This window comes from Ovis aries, chromosome 5 (genome assembly GCF_016772045.2).
Source record: "Ovis aries strain OAR_USU_Benz2616 breed Rambouillet chromosome 5, ARS-UI_Ramb_v3.0, whole genome shotgun sequence".
Taxonomy (NCBI): domain Eukaryota; kingdom Metazoa; phylum Chordata; class Mammalia; order Artiodactyla; family Bovidae; genus Ovis; species Ovis aries.
The window spans coordinates 20,188,215-20,209,139 of NC_056058.1; the positions used below are offsets into that span (position 1 = coordinate 20,188,215).

Sequence of the window (20,925 nt, forward strand, 5' to 3'; positions counted from 1 at the left end):
CTACAAAAGGCAGGAAGACCAGCAACAATGTTGTTTATAACGGACTTCCTTGGAAAAAAGTGTGACAGTACCAGCTAAGCTAAAATATGTAAATCCTATGACCCAGTAATCCCACACCATACTCAACATTTCCAACAGAAATGTATACACACACCAAAATACGAGCACAAGAGTGTTTGTAGTTGCTTTATTAATATTGACCAGAAAGCACAAATGGCCAAAATATTCATCAGCAGAAAAATAAGAAAATGTATTTGGGATGCAATGGAATACTACACAGAAACAGAAAGGAACAGACTACAATTACATGCAACAACCAGAGAGAGAGAATATTTAACAAAAGAAGTCAAACATAAAAGAGAGTGCAGCCTGTGAGTCCACTTCATCCAAGTTCAAGCATAGGCAGAACAATTGTACGGTGATAGAGCTTGAAAGGTGGCTACGCTTAGGTGAGTGGGCACTGACTAGGAGGGAGAGACCACAGGAAGCCTCTAGGGTGCTGGAAAATGTTCTCCGTCTTGCTCTGAGTGCTGGTTTTATCAGTGTAAACATATATGAAAATTCACTGAACTGTACACTTCAGATTTGTGTACTTTATTGTTCAATAACTGATTTTTTTTTAAGTAAAATAATTTTTAAAGGATTTTTTTCAGCCTCTTGAAGAACCCTAGGATCTTGAAGGAAATGCCAACCTTCACATTGGGTGAGGGCTCAGGAGCCATGTTCGAGGGTTAGAACCTAGGGAGTTTATGCTCATCTTCCTTTGAAGTCAAGAAAAAGAAAAGGGAGAAAAAATTTTGATTAATCATTTCTAGGTTGAAAGAACAGGTCTGGGCCAGAGATAACATCAGTGGCAGCATCATGAAACTGTTTAACTGTTATCTCAAACCACAGTGAAAAATAACGTGTGAAGCTGCATCCTTATTGGCAGCCATAACTCAGGGGTCTCCTAAAAGGAGGGAAGTCGGTCAGTCTTCTCCGAGGGTGAAGTCTGTGCCCAGTAGCCCTTTTGAGAGCCCAGAAAGAAGGCTTCTGTGGAACCAGTTTAGGATTCTCTGTCTGGCTCACCTCCTGTGTGGTCATGAGGAAGTCCCAGGTCTTTTTTTGGTCTTGGGGCAGAGAGCTGCCAGCACCAACAGTGGGTAAGATGGCTCTTCCTCATCCCCAGCTCCCCTCTTGGGGGTTGGCTCTGCCCGGATTTGCTCTGCAGACCTGGATGCCATGAGCATTCCAGCCTCCCATCTCTTCAGAGGAATAGGGCCAGTATCGGTGCTCTCAGCAGTGTTCTGACCTAGGCCTTAGGTGTCAGGGCCCTGCATCTAGCTGGGCCTCCTTGTGTCAGGCTGGGGCTTCTCTGTCCCCGCCACAACCCCACCTCATAGATAAGAAAATGGAGGCCCAAGACAACCTACATGCCAGATTCCTTATTTGTGAAGCCCATGTAACAAGGTGGAAGGGTCCTGAGGAGCTGCTTCTGGAGCTACAACAGCCAGCCTTGTGCATTCAACACAAAAAGCAGTTTTGCTCAGAAGCCCAGGTAGGCACAGTATGTACCTGGTCCATGCAGCCCCTGCCTTCCACTTCCAGTCATATGGATTTGAATTCCCAAGAACACACATATGCAAGAAGCCGCAGGTGTAAGGACTCAGGCCCTGATTTCCAGGGCAAGTCCTGTTCACTTGGGGCTGGCTGGCAGGCCAGCTGTATAGCCCCAAAGTGAGAATCCATGCACAGGACAGTTGTAAAGGTAATCGAGGATGCCTGAACAGCACCTTGTGATCTCCAGGCCCAAACTGAGAGCTGCCCTGCCTGCCAAGGAGGAGCAGACAGGCCTCTTTTGCTATCCATGCTATCTCAGAAAGAAAGTATTGGTGATCTGGACCTTCAGACATGGGTTTAATCCCTGGGTCGGTAAGATCCCCTGGAGAGGGGAATGGCACCCCACTCCAATATTCTTGCCTGACTCCATGGACAGAGGAGCCAGGTGGGCTACAGTGCATGGAGCTGCGAAGAGTCGGAGATGACTGAGCATGCACAAGCATGGGCTGTGAAGGATACCGTCTGCATTGTAAGCTAATGCCAGCATCTTGGCTGAACAACCGATTTGGGGAATCACTCGATGCAACGCAAGCCACCATGGAGCACCCCATTTATCTGGGGACGCTGAGGATGCAGATTTTCTATAAGCAAAAGCACCATATGGTGCCCACTGACTTGGCCTTCAGCCTTTCTCCTCCAAGGCCACACTCAAAAAGAAAACCAAGGAGAAAACTCAGCCTGCCATCCCACCATCTAAATCATAATCTTAGTTCCCTTCCAGCTCTTGGCCCACAGCGGGGTCATCCTGGCAATAATAGCATTCTGGGCCTTTCGCAAATGCTTTGACATGTTGTCGTGTTAGCTTCGTGTCCTTTGTTCCATTTCACGGACAGGCAGATTGTTTCTGTGGAGCTTCTCTCCTCAGTCTTTCAAGTGATCTCCCCGAATGTGAATGCAGAGTCAAAGGATGTGAACACACTGTGGACCTGACAGAAACTGCCACGTGGCTGCCAATGGGGCTATTCCAGGCCTGAAGGCCTAGCCTATGAGAGAGGGCTGCCCTGCTGCTTTAGTGAAAGCCTTCGATTCCTGGTTCCGTCTTCAGTACTACTGATTTCTGAGGCAGGATGGGGCCCCCAGGAAGCAGAAGGCTATAGCACGTTTGGGTGGTCCCTGGGGAGATCCCTGTGAAGTGAAGGGACTGTTTGTGTCCTGGGTAGTCTTGATCTATGGGTGAGCCCATCTCCTCAGACCACGTAGCCCTTTTCCTCCTTCTGGTCTAGAGGTGGGCCTGGCAAAGCCAAGAGTGTTTCCTTGGGGTTAAAGTGGGCCTGCCATAGGCCTGCCCATGGTTATCTCCCATAAAATAATATAATTTGAACTTGTTCCCAGCCTCTTAGGGGAAGAGAGCACCCAGGACAGTCAGAGCCATGCTTCTTGTGCCTAGGTGTCTGGCCTAGAGCTCCGGCTTTACCGTGTGCCAGCCTGTCCTTAGGTCCTGGGGGAGAAGGGCCAGTAGGCTCCCAGAGAGCTGTGGGCTCGGACCTGCCTAGGTCGCCAGAGCAGTGCCCACATGGCCCTCCTACCTGGTTCCAGCCCCAGAAGGCTCCCCAGGACCACTGTCCAGATCTGAGACTAATTGGAGGGAAAACTGGGGCACATGGATACAGATGGCCCTCACTGCAGGGTCTCTCCATGTGTTTGGTGGCCTTGGCTGGGGCTTAAGGCTCTCAGGGGGATGAAGATAGTCCAGGTAGTATGGCTGCCTCCCTACTGTGTTCATTCCTGACTTTCCTCTCTCTCAGGAGAGGCACCAGAGCCTCTCTGTCAACCTGTTTACCTAGAGTTGAGCCAGGTGCTCTGAGAGTACATCATGAGAAACGCTGGGCTGGAAGAAGCACAAGCTGGAATCAAGATTGCCAGGAGAAATATCAATAACCTCAGATATGCAGATGACACCACCCTTATGGCAGAAAGTGAAGAGGAACTAAAACGCCTCTTGATGAAAGCGAAAGAAGAGAGTGAAAAAGTTGGCTTAAAGCTCAACATTCAGAAAACGAAGATCATGGCATCTGGTCCCATCACTTCATGGGAAATAGACTGGGAAACAGTGGAAACAGTGTCAGACTTTATTTTTGTGGGGGCTCCAAAATCACTGCAGATGGTGATTGCAGCCATGAAATTAAAAGACGCTTACTCCTTGAAAGGAAAGTTATGACCAACCTAGATAGCATATTAAAAAGCAGAGACATTACTTTGCCAACAAAGGTCTGTCTAGTCAAGGCTATGGTTTTTCCAGTGGTCATGTATGGATGTGAGTTGGACTGTGAAGAAAGCTGAGCGCCAAAGAATTGATGCTTTTGAAGTGTGGTGTTGGAGAAGACTCTTGAGAGTCCCTTGGACTGCAAGGAGATCCAACCAGTCCATCCTAAAGGAGATTAGTCTTGGGTGTTCTTTGGAAGGACTGATGCTAAAGCTGAAACTCCAATACTTTGGCTACCTCATGGGAAGAGTTGACTCACTGGAAAAGACTCTGATGCAGGGAGGGATTGGGGGCAGGAGGAGAAGGGGATGACAGAGGATGAGATGGCTGGATGGCATCACTGACTTGATGGACATGAGTTTGAGTGAACTCCAGGAGTTGGTGATGGACAGGGAGGCCTGGCGTGCTACGATTAATGGGGTCACAAAGAGTCAGACATGACTGAACGACTGAACTGAACTGAACTGATCTGAACTGTACCAGGTGGTCTGAGGTTCTCTAGCTTGATGAATAGTCTGAACCTAGGCTGTAGTCCAGCCTCCGGGCTAGAGTCACCCCTGCCTTTGTCTTTGTGGATTTTGACTGAGAGACTGGGGCATCTGTCCAAGGTCACACAGCAAGCTAGTGGCAAGCCAGGCTCATGCATACCCTGCTGTCCTGAACACAGCCCTGAGATTACAAGGGTGTTCATGCAAGCCCCCGATCTTCTACTGTCGGGTGTCTCGGGCTGAGAGGAGGCCGGGCATTGAAGTAGCAGTTCTTCCTGCCAGCATATCTCAGCAACTTCATGCCGCCGTGCACCCCACAGACCCTGCTGCCAGCCACAGAGGAATGGTCTGGGAAACTCTGAGCACCTGTGTGGTTTGCCCAAGTGACAGGAACTCATAGCCTCTGGACTGGACCATGGGCTTTCTCTGGGCCGAAACCAACCTTGGCCCCTGGCCGCATAGCAGCTTAACCAGAATCACAGAGCCACGCTCAATGTCCTGAGATAATTTGGCCACTTCCCTCAGTCACACTTGAGGCTGACCTCCAGCCTAAAGTGGTCCTCACAGTGGAGATGAGCTGGAAGTGGTCTGAAAATCATGGGGCAAGGGAGGAGGGTGGGGAGAGCTGTAGTGGGTCTGTGTGCTGGCTGCCGGCGTAGTCTGAAGCTTTACAGCAGAGTAAGGTACTGCAGACTCTGTACAAGTCCCGCCTGGGCTCAGTTTTGGTTATAGCTTGATGCCTATTTATATTCCAGAACAGTAGATCTTTATCTTTCCCGGTTTGTTGAATGAGTTCATGGTCTGAAGGTCTGGATTGTAGGAAGCTATTTGGATTGTGGGGTAATCCCAGTCACCTCTAATAAATGGTTTGAATAATTAGGGTTAGGGTTAGAATTGAAAGTGGGTAGGGGTCAGAGCTTGGTTGCCCAATGTGGCAGCATTTCAAGACCTGAGTAATTGGTGGATCCCCCACAGGCAAGGCCCCATGCTTTGGGGATGGGAGGGTGTTAATAGTTGGGGAGTGGGCTGTTAGGTCAAAGAGATGCTTGGAGAGTGTCCTTGGAGGGTTTGTGAGGGGCTCAGTAAGCCAGGAGAGGAGCTTTGAAGTCAGTTGTTTGCTGGGTGAGATAAAGCTGAGGGTTTGGAAATGTTCTGGGCCCCCATGGGCCCCCTAGCCTGGTCCAAGTCCCCCACTGTGCTGAGTCCTCTGCGAGTAGCCTGAAATCCCCCTTGCTCCTGAGCCATTTACTAGGGTTGACTCTTCTGTGGCCGCACTGAGTCCGTAGGTGGGGGGATAGGGGGAGGATGAGGATCAAGTGAACTTAGAGCTACAGTAGAAACCCAACTAGGGAGGGCCGTGGACCTTTGGATCAGGTGTGGATGGGTGCTGAGTGAGCCTGGGGAGGGGTGTCTGGGAATAGATCTGATTTGAGTTTTAAAGGACACAGGGAGAAAAGGAGCAGTAACAAACTGCGCTAGCATTGATGGGGGTCCTACTGCGTGTCCACTGGCTCTAGAAGCACATCGAAGGGGCAGATAAGGTGGGGTTCCCACTCACCTTCCTGGGCCTCTCTTCCTGAGAGACCCCTGGCCCTCCAGGTCAGGAGCCTTGGTTATGGGGCCATCAATCCCAGCCCCTTACCCCTCTCAGTCTGTCGAGGACTCAGAGAGACTGAACACTATCACAACTCTTACCAGCATTTCCTCAACCCAGCTTTATTAAGGCAACAACTGCTGATGCATCAGTTACAGAAATAATTCCTCAAGCACACCCCTACCATGACCCACCCTCAGCCCCATCTGCTGACCCAGGGCCAGCAAACTCTTACCCCACCCCGGCTGTAAATTCTTCCTGAGGCTCCTCCAGCCCCACCTCCTGAAGCTCTCAGGGCATCAGGACATGAGGGGACGAGGTCTCAGAGGACGCCCTTGATCCTTTTACAAGATTTCCATCCTTCTATAGAGATGACAACACTCTGTAAAGCTTCTTTGAATTTTGAGAAGTTACTTTTCTCAGTAATACAGTTGTGTCCTGTTAGCTAAATAAGAAACACATAATTAAGTTCTCTTCTTAGCAGAAAAAAAAAAAAAAAAGTAAAAGCAAACTCTGTTCTCCCAGCCATCAGGGTCCTGTAAGACCCACCTGTCTACCTAGGAGGTAACTCGGGCAAACCCTCCCCGTCTGTCTTCACTGGGCACCATCTGGTGATAGTACAGCCCCAGGACTGAGGATCATCCATAGCGTTAGGGAGAGACCCAGCAGAGTGTGGGGAGGTCTCCTGGCTTCCCAGGACAGGGACATGCAGGGTGGGAGGACACAGGAGACAAACAGTAAGGTGGGCAAAGAGCAGGAACCTCAGTCGTTTCTCCACAACATCCTCCCCTAAGCCACTACCCATCCCCACACCATGGGCTCCCAGTGGAGCTCCTTAGCCTAAGAAAGGGTACCAAGAGCAGGGCAAACCAGAGCCAGTTAAGACTCACCACCTGACTGGGGTTGGCCCTGAGTGCCCTTCCCTCTCCCAGGCTGAGTCCACGCCCTGACCTGTCCCACACTGATTCCTGTGTGTACGGGCTTGACAGAGGGTAAACGAAAATGTCTAGAATAACCCCTGAATCCCCACTCCCCTAAGCCTCAGTCCCTGTCAGTGAGTGGACTTCTTTTGGATGACAAATTAGTATCTGAAGCCTCACATGTGGCAAATGGGGGCCCTAAGAAGCCGTTTGCCCCACTGGGCCTCCGGCTGCGGTGGCCAGAGAAATGTCTCAGGTTCCCCTAAGAACAACTTACTTTCAGCTTTGGGCAGATTTTGGTGAGTTGCCTCATGTTCTTACAGACTTTTTCTATGTGCCAGTCATTGTGTTTCGTAGAGATGTTATTCAGGGTGGAGATGAAGCCCTCTATAAACTTCCCATAGCAGAGTTCCTGAAACAGGGTTGGGGGGCATTGAATTGAGGGTCCGCTGACCCTCAGCCTCATCCATCCCTAGTTACCTTGGCCAGATGGAACCCTGGACTCAAACTCAGGCCAGGGTAAACAGGGATGGTTGAGGTTTGCAGTGGGTTTCTGGTCTCTCCCTAGGCATGGGGCTGCTCTGGGATAGTGATCAAAGAGCCTGGAAAAACCTGGCCGCTGGTTCATCTGCTGCCTGAGCCAGAGACTTCATCTTCAAACTCCCAACTTTCTCCCCAGATTTCTTGACTCAGCAACTTTCGTTCTTGTCTCTGCCCTGAGATTTCCCTTTCAAGTAAAGTCAGAAATGACCGTGGGTGACTGCTCCTTACCTCACTGGTGTTCTGAGGCCTTTCGAAGGAGCCCTGGAGGCAGGAAAAGTTGGTTAGAAACACAGAGGGCCAGTGAGAGTTAAGTGATGTTTGATGAAGACCCAGACTTACCTTGTATGTAACGTTGTCAGCCATGAGTTCTTTCTCAATCTCAGCACAGACTGCCGTGTGATTGTCCTGGGTAGACCCACTGACTATCTTCATTGGGGCGGAATGGCTTTCCAAGACCCATGACACACAAGCCAGGAGCACGTACAGGTACATGGTATGATGGAGGGTGGCCCCAAGCTGATCCGAACCCTGGGCTTGACAGCATTTCTGTGAGGAGATGTACCTATATATGAGAGTCTGAGGAAATGCTCCGTCTCTTATCAGTTATCATTGGTTTACGTAGAAGACACCGAGGATCTGTGTTATCTCTGGGCAAGATGTGTTTTTTATGCATTTTCTATGACTACATCATACTCTGTGGATTCTTGTCTTTGCTAAAATTCAGATTTGGTCTAAGAATTTTTATTTATAATTGCATCTAAAGTCATGACCTTTCCGCCTGTGTGTGGGGTAGGTCTTTGACCAGGACTGGTGCTGTCTACAGTTGGTAGCCTGAGCAGAGCAAGCAAGTAGGGTGGAGAAAAAAAACCAGACAGGAGCTAAAACTCACCAAATAAGCTTCCCCAGGCCCACTTGTCAAGGTAAAGGCTGGCCATGCTGTCCACTTGACACTTAGGGAGAGACCCAGTTCCTCACAGATCCCAGAAGGGACACTGGAGGACAGGTTTGGGAACAAGGCCTCCAGCCCCATTGACAAAGCACGGGCAGGAAGGAGAAATACTGTTTTCCCAGTCTGAAGGCCATGGATTTGGGGGGAAGGTGCTGGATTGCATGCAGAACTTAATGTAAAAACAGAAACCAACTCAGAAAAATGCCAGAAGAGAGCCATGTACTAACAAATTATGCGCTTACATTCTGACACTCAAAGATTAAGATCACCCATTTGGGGGAAAATTTGGTAAATATGCTGAGCTCTGACCCCTGTGGTTTTGTTTTGTTTTTTTTTTTTCCCTGAACAGCTAGTCTATCTGCTGGTTCACCTTGGGAGTGGTTGAAACCCTGAGTGTGAGGGGCAGGGCATGGCCAGTGACCAGCCAAGCCTCAGGAATCCCCCACCTGCCCAAGAAGGATGATGACCCTTCTCTGGAGCAAGATTCCCACTGTCTGGGTTACTTGGACTTCCAAGTGAACCTGAAAACTTCTCTCTGGAGTGGGAACCTTTGAGCATCCAGGGAAGCATGTCCACGTGTGCAGAATGTCATACCCAGGTGGGCTCCCGCCTCCCCTGTCCTCTGACGGTGCTGTCTGTCCAATTGTGCCTGATCTGCAGGCCCCAGCCCCCTCCCCCAACTCCCAGCTTCCTCCCCACCCTGCCCTGGGCCAGAGAGGAGAGCACCTTGAACATTTGCTCATGATTAAAAACAAACGAAAACTGCACAAATAAGAACAGACTTTTAATAATTTATTATTATAGAAAAACATCTTGAATAAATATGGGGTATGAGCTTAAATAAATAAATAAATAAATATTAAAATACATAAATATATAAATAAATATTACTGATCCCTGCCAGTGTAAAACATTTCCTGTTTCCCCTGCCACACGTGTATCAGGGTCAACATGGCCCTGAACAAGTCAGTGGCCCCCTACAGCTCTGGCCCTCCCTGTGGCCCCTCCAGTGTGAAGATCCTGAGTTTTGTTTGGCTCTTTGTGGGTAGGAGGGCAGCGATCTGTGAGGTAAGCTCCTGGGCTGGCTTCTGGCTGGTCTGGCCTGCTTCACTTCTGGACTGGTTCCCAGCAGTCAAAGGGAATGATAAAAAGGAAATCCTTCAGGTTCTCTTTGAAACTTTTGAAGGTGATAATCTGGGTTTCACAGGAAGTTTCCTTAAGAGAGAAAAGGAAAAAAAAAAACCTGAGTCCAGGCGTGAGGGGTAACATGGGGGAGGGATCAGCATGCTTCTGTGCTGCCTCTGAGAACTCAGAGGTCAGAAGGCCTGTCTGGGGCCCGCCTGCTGACGTGGGTCAGGTGACATCTTGCCACCCAAAGGGTGCACAGCGCTGTCAGTGGCAGCCGGACCAGGGGCCCAATAAAAGTACAAGACAGACATTGGTCTGCTCGGCAGCTGGGCCCCTGCGTCTTTGGTCCCAGGCCAGGGCACAGAGCTGAGCCCCGGCTGTCTCTAGGAGCCAGAATGAGCACATTTCAAGGCCACAGACCTTACTTTTCCCACAGGGAAGGAATGTTTGGGGCCTTTTTCCATTCCGAGTAAGCTTTCCTCCTTGCTCCAGTGCAATCCAGGCATCCCAGGAAGGACCAGGGGAAAGTCCTTTAAGGAGGAGGCACTTGGGCTGTGGAACTTCCTCTGGGCCTTAGGCAGGTCTTGAGTTTCCTTGTATTTGCCTCACCTCTGACATCATTAATAGTAGTGACAAGCAAGGTAGCAGTTCCCGCTAGGACATGGTACAGTCTCTCACGCTCCAGGGCTTTAACATCTAGAGTGGTTGCCTCTCAGGAAGGGCTGATCATTACAAATCTATTGATTCAAACCATTTGGAGTCCCAAATGCCCACAGCCAAAAGTCTCGCCCCACTATTTCTCCACCCTCCTCAAATGAGACCTTCCTGCTTGGGCACCTAATGGGGGCACTCACCTGGGTGGGGGGGCAGTGTTTCTTGTAGTGGCTGGCCATCATGGTCAAGGAGCCCGTGAGACTGGTGAGGCTGCCCCGCAGGCCCTGCTTGTACAGCTCCAGGCGAGTCTGCAGGCATGTCGGCTCCTGTGAGAAATATCCATCCCTTGGTGAGCAGTGGCCAAGTGTGCTCTGGTGGGCCCAGGACATCCTCTCTATCACTGCTTCCTCTTCTCATCCCACTCACCCAAGAGCAGGGCCTGGGAGGGGCACAGGATTATTCCTGACTAAGCTCAGGCCAGGCCCTGTCATACACATGGCCTTGTCCCCCCATCCACTGCAGACGAGTCTGACTCGCCCTCACCACTCAGCTCAGGCCACCTCTAGCCAGCATAGCCACATTCCCTTGGTCTGGTATCTCAAGAGGGTCCCAGCCCCCAGAAAAGGAGATCGCTGGTCCTTCCACCCTTCAGGGGGAAGGGGGTGGGGGGCTTGCCCAAACCTGCCGTGCAAACCTTCTGTGACCTTCAGTTGCCAGCACGGTGTCCACAGGGCTTGGTCTCAGGGCACAGTGAGTGTCCCAAGCCCACACCCCCTGTCTCATGACATAACCCCGACCTGTCCCTGGGTGACCCCGATACCCTTGAACACTAGGTCTGTCCATGGCTGCTCAGCTAATAAAGGAATCCACATGACTGCCACAGGGGCAAGGCCTCCTAAGCAACCCTCCTTCTGGCAGCCAGCTGGCTGGAGAGAAAGTGGACAACCCTGTAAGGGTCCATCTAAAATGGAGTCAGTCCCCAGGGCAGAGGCCTTTGGGAAAAGGTGTATCAGAGAGAAGCATCTTACCTGGGAGTCAAACATTTCAGAGACGACTTCTACTGTTTCATCCTGTAGAAAAGGAAAACGTTCTGTTATCGAGCTGACAGGCAGGATGAGTCCAGGCCAGCAGGGTGGCCCAGGCGTGGCCTGTGCTCCCTCCCTCACTCACCATCACAGCAGCAGTGTCAGTGCTGTCGTTCAGAAGGCTCAGGGCCTCCTTGATGGCATCCACATGCTGCCAGGGCCGGGTGACAGGGCTGGGTTGGCGAGTGGGTGCGGAGAAGCTGCAGACCACAGTGCCCAGGAGAAGCAGGTTCTGCAGCCACATCCTCTTGAGGACTTTAGCCTTTCTCTCTGAGCACTGGGCTCACTGGCAAAAGAGCTCTTATATACACAGTTAGAGGAAATGATTAATGGTGACCACAAAACGCCAGGGAGGCGGGGGAACTACCTGAACTGTGGAATCTCCTGGCCCTTATCAGCTACCATGGAACGGTGAGCCTTTCCCCCAGGTGGTCAGGCTTGGGGCTTTTCACTAATGAGCCCTTCCAAGAATTGGCAGCCCACCTGGCTGCTTTCCTGAGCGTTCTCCAGCCCTCCCCAGCAGTCTGACCTGCCAAGGCTTCCCCCTCCCTCTGAGGGGCCTCTGGGTACAGCTTGGACTTCCTGGCCTGAAGTGGCCAGGGCGGGGCCTGGAAGACACTGGATTGGGCTTCTACCCCCGCCCCCACGCTTGGCTCCCCATCCTGCCTGTGTCCCAAGAAGCCTTTGGGCTGGCTGAGCTACACTGCCCATTCCGACCCAGTGTCCCCTTCTCCTCCTAGAGCCCGCAGTTCTGGCCACAGTGAGACATTGGAGTGTGAGGAAGACTCTCACAGGCCTGCCTCGCTGTCCGCCTAGGCAGATTCCAGCCCAATGACATGGTCCTGTGACAGCTCACCTCAGCTCCTATCAAGGGTCTAGAGCGGTCAGCAAGCTGTGCCCATCCAGGGTCCTCTGCCTCACAGCTCCTGTGAGCTGAGGGAATAACAACCGTATGCATGTCCAGCCAGAAAGATTCCAGAATGTATCCTCCACGGTGAAATCTCATCTGAAAGCAACAGTCCTGGGGTACACAGTCATATTCAGCTCCAAAGCTGCATAGGTGGGTTGGGGCTCTCAGCTGGGGTGGGTCAGGGTTCTGAGTTCAAAGCTTGCCTCCAACACCGCCTTGCCAAGTGACTCTTCTGAGTTGTGTGAACCTCACTTCCCTCTGCAGGGCAGGCTGTCCCCTTTGAGGTGGGCACTGTGCTCCTATCTACAGCCTCTTGCAGGCACCAGCAGGGTCGTGGTTGCATCCGCAGGAGGTACAGGGGACAACAGCTTCTTAACCAAGGTTCTTCCAGGCTTAACTTCCTATATGGCCCCCATGCCAGCCCACCTCCAGCTCAGCAGCCTCCCTGTGGAACAGGAACTGCTTCTGGAAAGGTCACAAGCTCTTGAGGGGCTAACAAGTGTTTGATTTTCACAATGAACTTTGGAGAGGACGGCATGAGTTGGTATTTACTTCCCGATGCTCTAAGTTTCATGACTGAAGGGGTATGGGTCAACACACTTCCGTATCTGAGTGTCCGTGTGCCTGTGTGGTTGCTGTCTATACTTACAGATGTGTCAGGAGGGGAGGGTATTTTATGTGGTGCATCTCTGTGAGCCCCCATGCCTCTGCAGGTGCCTCTCTGATAGAGGAGGAACTCCCCATACCGGGTAATGATGTCTTAGGGCCCCAGATGATTTAACCTTGATTGATGGTGTCAGACATAAGTGAGGACATGCTGCCTGAGCCCCAGTGGACAGCCCTGGGGAGCAGGTAGAACTCACTGTCTGAGCACTGTGGCCCAAACCTGCAGCCCTAGCAAGTTTCATGGCATAGCAGGAGAGTTGCTGTCCTTGTACAGGGAAGCCAGGCCTTGGTCATACAGACGCCCTACCCTTGCCCCCACGAGGTCCCTGCCAGGATCTGGGGCACACCATGAGGCCAGCCTTAACTCATTTGCGCCTGCTGGAACATTTCTAGGTGGCCAAACTGGGGATGAGAGTGTGGCGTGTTCAAACCCTGATACTTCCTTTACCTTTTCCATGAAACCTCTGCTCAGGCCCTAACAGGGAGCGCTCGAGGGGGAACATAGGTGAAAGGGCCACACAGAGTGAAAGTCTGTGTCATTCAGAACCCTGGAGGCTGTGTGGTGGGCGATCGCTAAGCTTGTGGCCAGGGAGGCAAAGAGCTGGGGTGGCCTTTCTGAGATGGAAGGTCACTTTCCTCCTCGAAATGACTTGTCACAGCTCAGACAATTAGTCAACAAACTCTTCCAGTCTGCACCAAGCCCTGTGCTGGGGAAGAGGAAGTTGAGACCCTCCCACTGGTCCTTTCATCTAGCCCTGAAGGCTTTCAGTCCGGTAGGGGAGCAGTGGACCCTCCCATTGTATGATCCAGGCTGGGATGGAGGAAATTCAGAGCTAAGGAATCTCAAGGAACCACTTCTTCCAGCTCAGTGGTCACAGGGCCCCAGAGACTTTTTCTGGGAGATGCTGCCTCCCAGTGCATGCTGAAAGAGCAAGTAGAGTCAGGTGGCAAGTCAGGTTGCCAGAAGGAGGAGGAGGACAGTTTAGGGGGAGAGTGTCTTGGGCACAAACAGGTTTAGGAATAGGTATGGTAAAGAGGGGCTTCCCTGGTGGCTCAGAAGTAAAGAATCTGCCTGCCAATGCGGGAGGCACAGGTTCGATCCCTGGGTTCGGAAGATCCCTTGGAGAAGGAAATGGCAACACACTCCAGTTTTCTTGCCTAGGGAGTCCCATGGGAACAGTCCCCGGGGTTCAAAGAGGTGACACAAGGTAGTGGCCAAACAACAGCAACAACACGGTGAAGAGGAGGCGGCTCACACAGTGTGCTGCGGAGTGCGAGCAAGGAGGGGCAGAGCTGCTGCCCGTGTGCCCGAGGTGAGAGCCCAGGGGCTGAAAAGCAGGTCTGTAGGACCTGAGGGCCCTGTTATCTGAAAAGAAGGGCTGAAGGCCAGGGCAGTAGTGTCTAGGGGCCAGAGGCATGATAGTTGGGCAAGAGACTGGCCAGTGGTCTGGGAGAGAAGGAAAGGAGGAGCAGGAGCCACAAGGAGAGGTCCACACCAGCAGGGTGGCCTGTGGGCATTGAAGTTGGCACACAGAGGACCGCAGTCCAGGGGTTTGACAATGAGGTTCATGGGCAGCCATGCGTCTTTCTTCTGGAAAGATGACATCAGGGCTGAGGCTGTGGCATGGGCAGGCATTCCTAGATTGCACTGCATGGAAAGTGGCAGTGATAACATCGAGCGGGTACAGTGACTCAGGGCCCCCAGTGGGACTGTGGGAGGGTGGGGGTGAGGACCGAGATGGGCAGTGTGACTCCTCGTTGGCCCCTTTCCCCCCCTGGTCAGGAGAAAACCCTCTGGAAGGGGTTTCCTATGAGTGTCCCTCCCACAGACTCTGAGGGAAATTAGGGGCTTGTGGTTTCCCTGGCATCTTTTTCACAGAGGAAGTTATCACAAGGGAAGGAAATGGGCCTCAGGGTGCCTTGCATCCTATGGGACCTTTGCATGAACATCTCAGCTGATCTTGCCCTCCCTGGGCCTGCCACCCCTTGATGGGAGTGTTGGTCCTTTTCCTCCCTGGGGACTTGAGAGCCAGGAGAGCTGTGGCCCACCCAGTTCAATCACTGATGGCAGAGATGGGATCTGAACCCATATCTGTTCCTGCTCCTCTGATATCTTCTCTCAGGGATCAGAAAGCCTGCTGGTGTGGACCTCTCCTTGTGGCTCCTGCTCCTCCTTTCCTTCTCTCCCAGACCACTGGCCAGTCTCTGGCCCAACTATCATGCCTCTGGCCCCTAGACACTACTGCCCTGGCCTTCAGCCCTTCTTTTCAGATAACAGGGCCCTCAGGTCCTACAGACCTGCTTTTCAGCCCCTGGGCTCTCACCTCGGGCACACGGGCAGTAGCTCTGCCCCTCCTTGCTCGCACTCCGCAGCACACTGTGTAAGCCGCCTCCTCTTCACCGTGTTATTGCTGCTGTTTGGCCACTACCTTGTGTCACCTCTTTGAACCCCGGGGACTGTTCCCATGGGACTCCCTAGGCAAGAAAACTGGAGTGTTGCCATTTCCTTCTCCAAGGGATCTTCCGAACCCAGGGATCGAACCTGTGCCTCCTCAGGAAATGCTAGCCACCTGGCTAGACCAGCAGAGGGATGTCTCCCTCAGGGCATCTGTAAGGAGAGACTCCTCCAGGTGTTGGCGGGGAAGCTAGGGTGGCCTGTCACCATCCCCAGGAAGCCCTGGGGGCCAAAGGCAAAATTTCCCCAGCAGAGCCTGACATCCAGGCATCTCTGTCTCAGGATTAACTCTCCACCATTGATCCCTGGGTAGCCCAAGAACGTCCCTCCTCCCTGAGCCTCAGCTCCCTCATCTGTACAATGCATTTAATTATTGCTACCTCACATGGGAAATTGTTGCTTGTCCCAGGAAACTTCATGGGAGAATCCTCCCAGATAGTAGGCATAGCTTTGGGAGTTTTCTAAAGTCCAAACAAGGCAGAGGTCTCAGCCGTACTGCAATTTGGAGGGATAGCTACTCCTTCCCCAGCTGCTGCCCAGACAGCATCTTTCTCGACAGATGATGTGGCAAGGTGGCGAGCCCAACCACCACCCAGACTCGGGGCTCATGGGGGAACCCTCAGGAGAACCCAGTGTGGGAACAGCACCGTGAGTGGCTTGCCCTTCCTGAAAGAGATGTCGCTGTGAAAGGCCAGGCTGCCCTGGAGCGCTGTTGTGGTCCTGCTCTCTGGGCATCCCAAGACCCCTGGCGCTGGCAAGTTTCGATTGGTCTAGGGGAATCTGAGGGTGGTTAACCCCCAACCATGTGTGTGTAAATTCTGCATCCATATAGCCCACCTTCCAAGGAGGTGGGTGTGTGGCTGACCTCACAGCCCTCTGCTCTCAGAGCTCACTTCTGATGCTCATGTTGGGTAGGGGTCAGGGAGGGCAAGGACCAGACTCATAGGCACAGTGTTGAAGGTATCAATCAAGACATGAACAGAAAGTGAACAGCCCGGAGGGGTCAGTCATGAAATGAGAGTGAAGCAAGCTAAGAGAAAGCCTTGAGGGGACTCACTGTATGTGTGTGTTGGGGTTAGGAGGTGAGTGAGGAACCTGTGACACTTGGCGTTCTAGTTCAGGCAGCTGGGTGGACAGTAGGGCCATTTGCTGCAATGGGAGAGACCCAAAGTATCAGAGAGGTTTGGGGAGTCTGTCCAGACTGGACTGGATGTGGCAAGTTTGAGAGGCCAGGGGAACTTCAGAAGACTCACTTGTGGCCACATGGGCCCAGAGGTCAAAGAGAAGTCAGGGCATAAGACACGTGGAAGTCACTGGTGAAGAGGAAGTTCCTGAGCGCTGCACAGAGTCAGCCAGGCCTTGGACAGTACCCAGGGATGCCAGCTTTAAGGCAGGGCCAAGGATGATAGTGGTCTAGTGGCCAGGATTTGGCACTTTCACTGCCACAGACCCGGGTTCCAGGTGAGGGACGATGTGTTTTCTGGGGCTTCCCAGGTGGTAGTGGTAAAGAACCCACCTGCCAACACAGGAGACATAAGAGACGTGGGCTCGATTCCTTGGTCAGGAAGATCCCGTGGAGGAGGAAATGGCAACCCACTATAGTATTCTTGCCTGAAGAATCCCGTGGACAGAAGAGCCTGGTGGGCTGCAGTCCGTGGGGTCCCATAGAGTCAGACATGACTGAAGCAACTGAGCACGCAAGGATGAGAGGTCCTTTTCACTTCACTCCTTGGTCCGTGGGCTGCTTTGCTATTTCCCAGCACCGAACGACTATACACTCAGGTAATGACATACCAAGGGTAGGTGCACCAGGCCTTCCCTCCCCCAACCTATGCCTCTCACCCTCCCAGAGTACCCCCCCCCCAGGGCTGGAAATGCATCCCCCCCCCCCAACCTGTGAATCTCTGTCCCTTAAGCTCTTCCCCAGCTAGGAGTGTCATCAGATACCTAGAAGGGGCCTCTGCCTTTACCTGCCTCCTTGGTGCAGGGGGCGGGGGTGGGGTGGGGTGGGGAGACATTGGAGGTTTCATTAAAAATTAAAAGGAGAAATCCTTACCAGAAGCCTTTATAACTTCCCAAAGTCCTTAGGGTGCCCCTCACTTCTCTCTGTTTGGGTCTGGAGTTCAGGCAAAGGCACTGGGTGAGAGCAGGGGGACCCTAGCCTGGCTGTCTCACCAGTCCTCCTGGAGCTGATTGGCCAGTCAAAGTTGCAGGTGCAAGCTTTCTCTTCTGGGCAAGATGGGTGGTTCTGGAATGAGCTTCCTGGGACTTTTCTGAAGTGTTAGGGCTCCCTCGGACTCACCCTGAGGTCCTATCTGGGCAGGTATGTCTCTTGCTTCCAGTTCTGTTCTTCAGGTCCCAGAGGGCTCTGGCCTTGAGCCGCGAGCTCCCTGTTATATACCTCTGCCTCTGGGCAGAAGCCCCTACCTCCTCCCAGCACCTTTCCCAGAGGCCCCCAGCCCCTCCCAGCAGGAGTAGTGACAAAGGGCTCAGTGAACTGTGGGGCAGGGGAGGGAGACGGCCCACACAATGTCTCTAGGATGACCAGATTCTAGGAGAGATTCCTTGGGGATCTCACTCCCTGAAACACACCTTCATTTCCCACTCCCTCAGGCCACATCCTAGCAAGTGTTGTGCCAAGTCCCCTGTATAGGGTTGTGGGGGCACAGCAACCGCCTTTGTGTTGAATGAAGGGTTGGAGGCCAACGGGCCTGCCTTCAATCTTGGCCGCTTTTCACTGCATGACCTCAAACTGTGATTTCCACCTCTGGACCCCAGTTGGCTTATCTCCACAAGGAGGTGAAGGTCCGCTTTGCAGGTAGAAACCCCCTAACAAAGAAGTTTGGGGCTGCATGGGGGGATGTTTTCTGTTTTGACTGGCTGGGTACCTCTCCCTTCCAGCCTCTATTACCCTGTTGGAAAGAGAGGATGAGAGGGGAGTAATTGCTGGAGTCTGGGCCAGTCTCCAGTGGCTTTTGGTGGGGGTGGTAGGGGGTTTTCCTATTCAGACCTTTCCTCAGTACCCCAGCACCACCCCACAAGCAACCCCCAGGAGCAAACCCTGCCAGGCAGCCTGGGGATTCAAGGTCAGCTGACTAGGAAATGACTCAGTCCATGGATTTTCCTGGAGAGAGTCAACTGACAACACGGGTGTAGGGCACTGTCCTCCCTAGTCCTGCCCCCTGTCCGGGGTGGGAGGAGGTGGTCCCAGACTGCCAGGAGCCTAAGGCTTAGCCTTGTAGGAAAAAGCAGCCACCAAGTCTAGCCCTCAGCCTGAGGAAAACAGAGTCACGTTTGTTGGATGCTCACTGGCATAGGGTGAGCTTGTCCAAAATGTTTTCCCCGCTCTCATTCGAGGCTCAGACCCCCTCTGAGGGGTTCATTGTTTTCATTACCACACTCAAGGGGACCCTGGTCCTTCTCCCCACAGGGGACAGGACATAAACAGTGGAAGGAGAGGGAACACCCTGCCACCGTCACCCCCGGATGTGGACCCTCACTCGCAGCACTGCCACAGCGCCCTGCTCCCAGGCGCTCTGATAACCCCATGCTTCCTCCTGGCCACAGGCACAGGCCCAGCCGTGCCCCTTTCCCCACACAGCTCCTTTCAGAGCTGCACGTCTTCACTGTCACAGTCTGCTGTCCCTGGCTGCCCTACTTCATCTCTGGCACGGCCCATGTGGAGCCCTCCAGGGCAGGCTGAGTGGAGACACTCGCCTGTTGTTGGCTGAAAGAAGTCCCAGGGGCAGCCAGTTCAAGGGCACCTGTCTGAGGAGGGGGCGAGAAGACCTCAGGCCGGGATTCTGTGGACCCTGGGGAGCAGGAAAGCCTGTGGAAGACCACAGCCTGAGCCGAGGCTGGAGGTGGAAGCTGAGTCTGAGATCTCTTAGGAGCTGGTGGGACGGAGGAGGCCTTGACTATCAGCCAAGGCAGGGTATGGCTGTGAGCCAGTGGTCTCTCTCAGAAGCTCCAGGAGGCGTGGGGATGGGAGCAAGCATGGATCTAAGCCCACTGTGTGCAGACGTGGAGAGTTGGGGTGTGCTGGGTAGGAGAAGGGACGAATATTCATGTAGAGGATTTTGGTGATAAGCATGTGGTGGCTTTGTGAACGCAGGATGGACCTGAAGCACTGTAGCTGTGCTGTGCACCCCTAAAGCTGGAGCCGGTAGGCAGTAGGTACCCCTAGAGGCCTGGGTTCAGTCAAAGGAGAGATTCCAGGTGGTCTCTGGACCAGACTTAAAGGGCTCCTGTGCCTCAGTGGGCATGAGCCTGACCTGAGGTTTTCAAGGAGAAAAACTGAGGCCCAGGCCATGGTGAGAACTCAACCCCCGACTCTGGCCCACACAACCTCTGCCTCTCCCTCCCTTCCTCCCACCGTGGCTCCAGAGATCCCCCTCTTTCCTCCAGCATCTCTCCTCTGCCTTGGCTCTTCCTGTTGGCCCTAAACACAGTGATGTGGCCCCCTCCTCTCCCTGCGTGTCCGTACAAGCCCCACTCCTCAGGCATAGTTGTCTAGTCTTGCTGCCTCCACAGTGGCTGGGCTGGGCTGAGCAAAGAGAGGGAGGAACTGAGGAGCTACCAGGCTGAGACCCAGAGGTGCCGAGGGCCCAGTGTCTTCAGGCTCTGGAAGCAAAGGCAGTGGCCAAAGGGGTTCTGGGGGACCTGTCTCCACCTGGCCGTTGGACACCCACACTGTGGTCCTATAAGCTACCTAACCTCCTGTGACCCCCAGCTCAGCCTATACTCTCAGACTCCACACCCTGCGCCCTGGCACCATCTGCCTGACATCCCTGTCTGCACCTCTGGCTGCCTGATGAGCTCCTACTCCTTTCTCAAGCTCCCTCCACATTACCTCCTGAGAGGAGCACCTCTGCTGAGATCCGCACCCATCTGTCCATTGCTCTGTATGTAATAACCCGCCCCACACCATCCTGGGCCAACTGGGCATAGCCAAGAGGCCCCCAGGCCTGACTTAGTGTCTCCCCCAACTCTCTGCTCCAGCCTGGGTAAGCTGTGGAGGGTCTTCAGGGTGCTTGCTGAACTAAGTGAAGTGCCAGGGTGGGAGGGGCAGAGCCTGTTTCTGGAACAAGATTCACACCATGGAGGGAGGTGGGCGATGCCTCTCTGAGTTCTCTCCTCAGGAACTTGCCTTCCTGGCAATTTCTTTTTGCTCTATTTTTCTGTATTTCCAAGTTTATTTAAACAAACAAACCCCCAAAGTTTATCAGTAAAGAGCATTTATTTTCTCTCATATTACCCTTGCAATAAAAAAATACTATTTTTGAAAATTGAAGAATAGTTAATTTACAGTGTTTCAGGTATACAGCAAAAAGATTTAGTTATATACCATATATATATATATATACACACACTATTTATACTATAGTTATAGTACATATATATACACATAGTTAAGATTCTTTTCCATAATATTTTTTAATTAAATAGAATTCCTGTTATCTACTTTCCTGCTGAAAAGGCACCTAGGATTTGGAAGGGTGGGAACCTTGGCCTTCACTTGGCCTTTGTGCGATTTATGATGGGGCTTGGATGCCCCCTAGTGGCAACTGAGCTTATAGAGCTGGCACTAAGGACAGTCTGCTGCTGCTGCTGCTAGTTGCTTCAGTCGTGTCCGACTCCGAGCGACCCCACAGATGGCAGCCCACCAGGCTCCCCGCTCTCTGGGATTCTCTGGCTAATACCTGTGGGGGAGACTGACCTAGGACCTACC

At 52.7% G+C, this 20,925-nt stretch overlaps 1 protein-coding gene across 1 annotated transcript; it reads right to left on the minus strand.

The window, feature by feature from the left end:
* Positions 1 to 9,356: 9,356 nt before the first annotated feature.
* Positions 9,357 to 11,420, minus strand: CSF2 (colony stimulating factor 2). The gene is given in 4 exon segments (NM_001009805.1): positions 9,357 to 9,511; positions 10,279 to 10,404; positions 11,107 to 11,148; positions 11,249 to 11,420. Coding segments are annotated over 4 exon segments (435 nt in total). The 5' UTR covers positions 11,408 to 11,420; the 3' UTR covers positions 9,357 to 9,403.
* Positions 11,421 to 20,925: the final 9,505 nt, after the last annotated feature.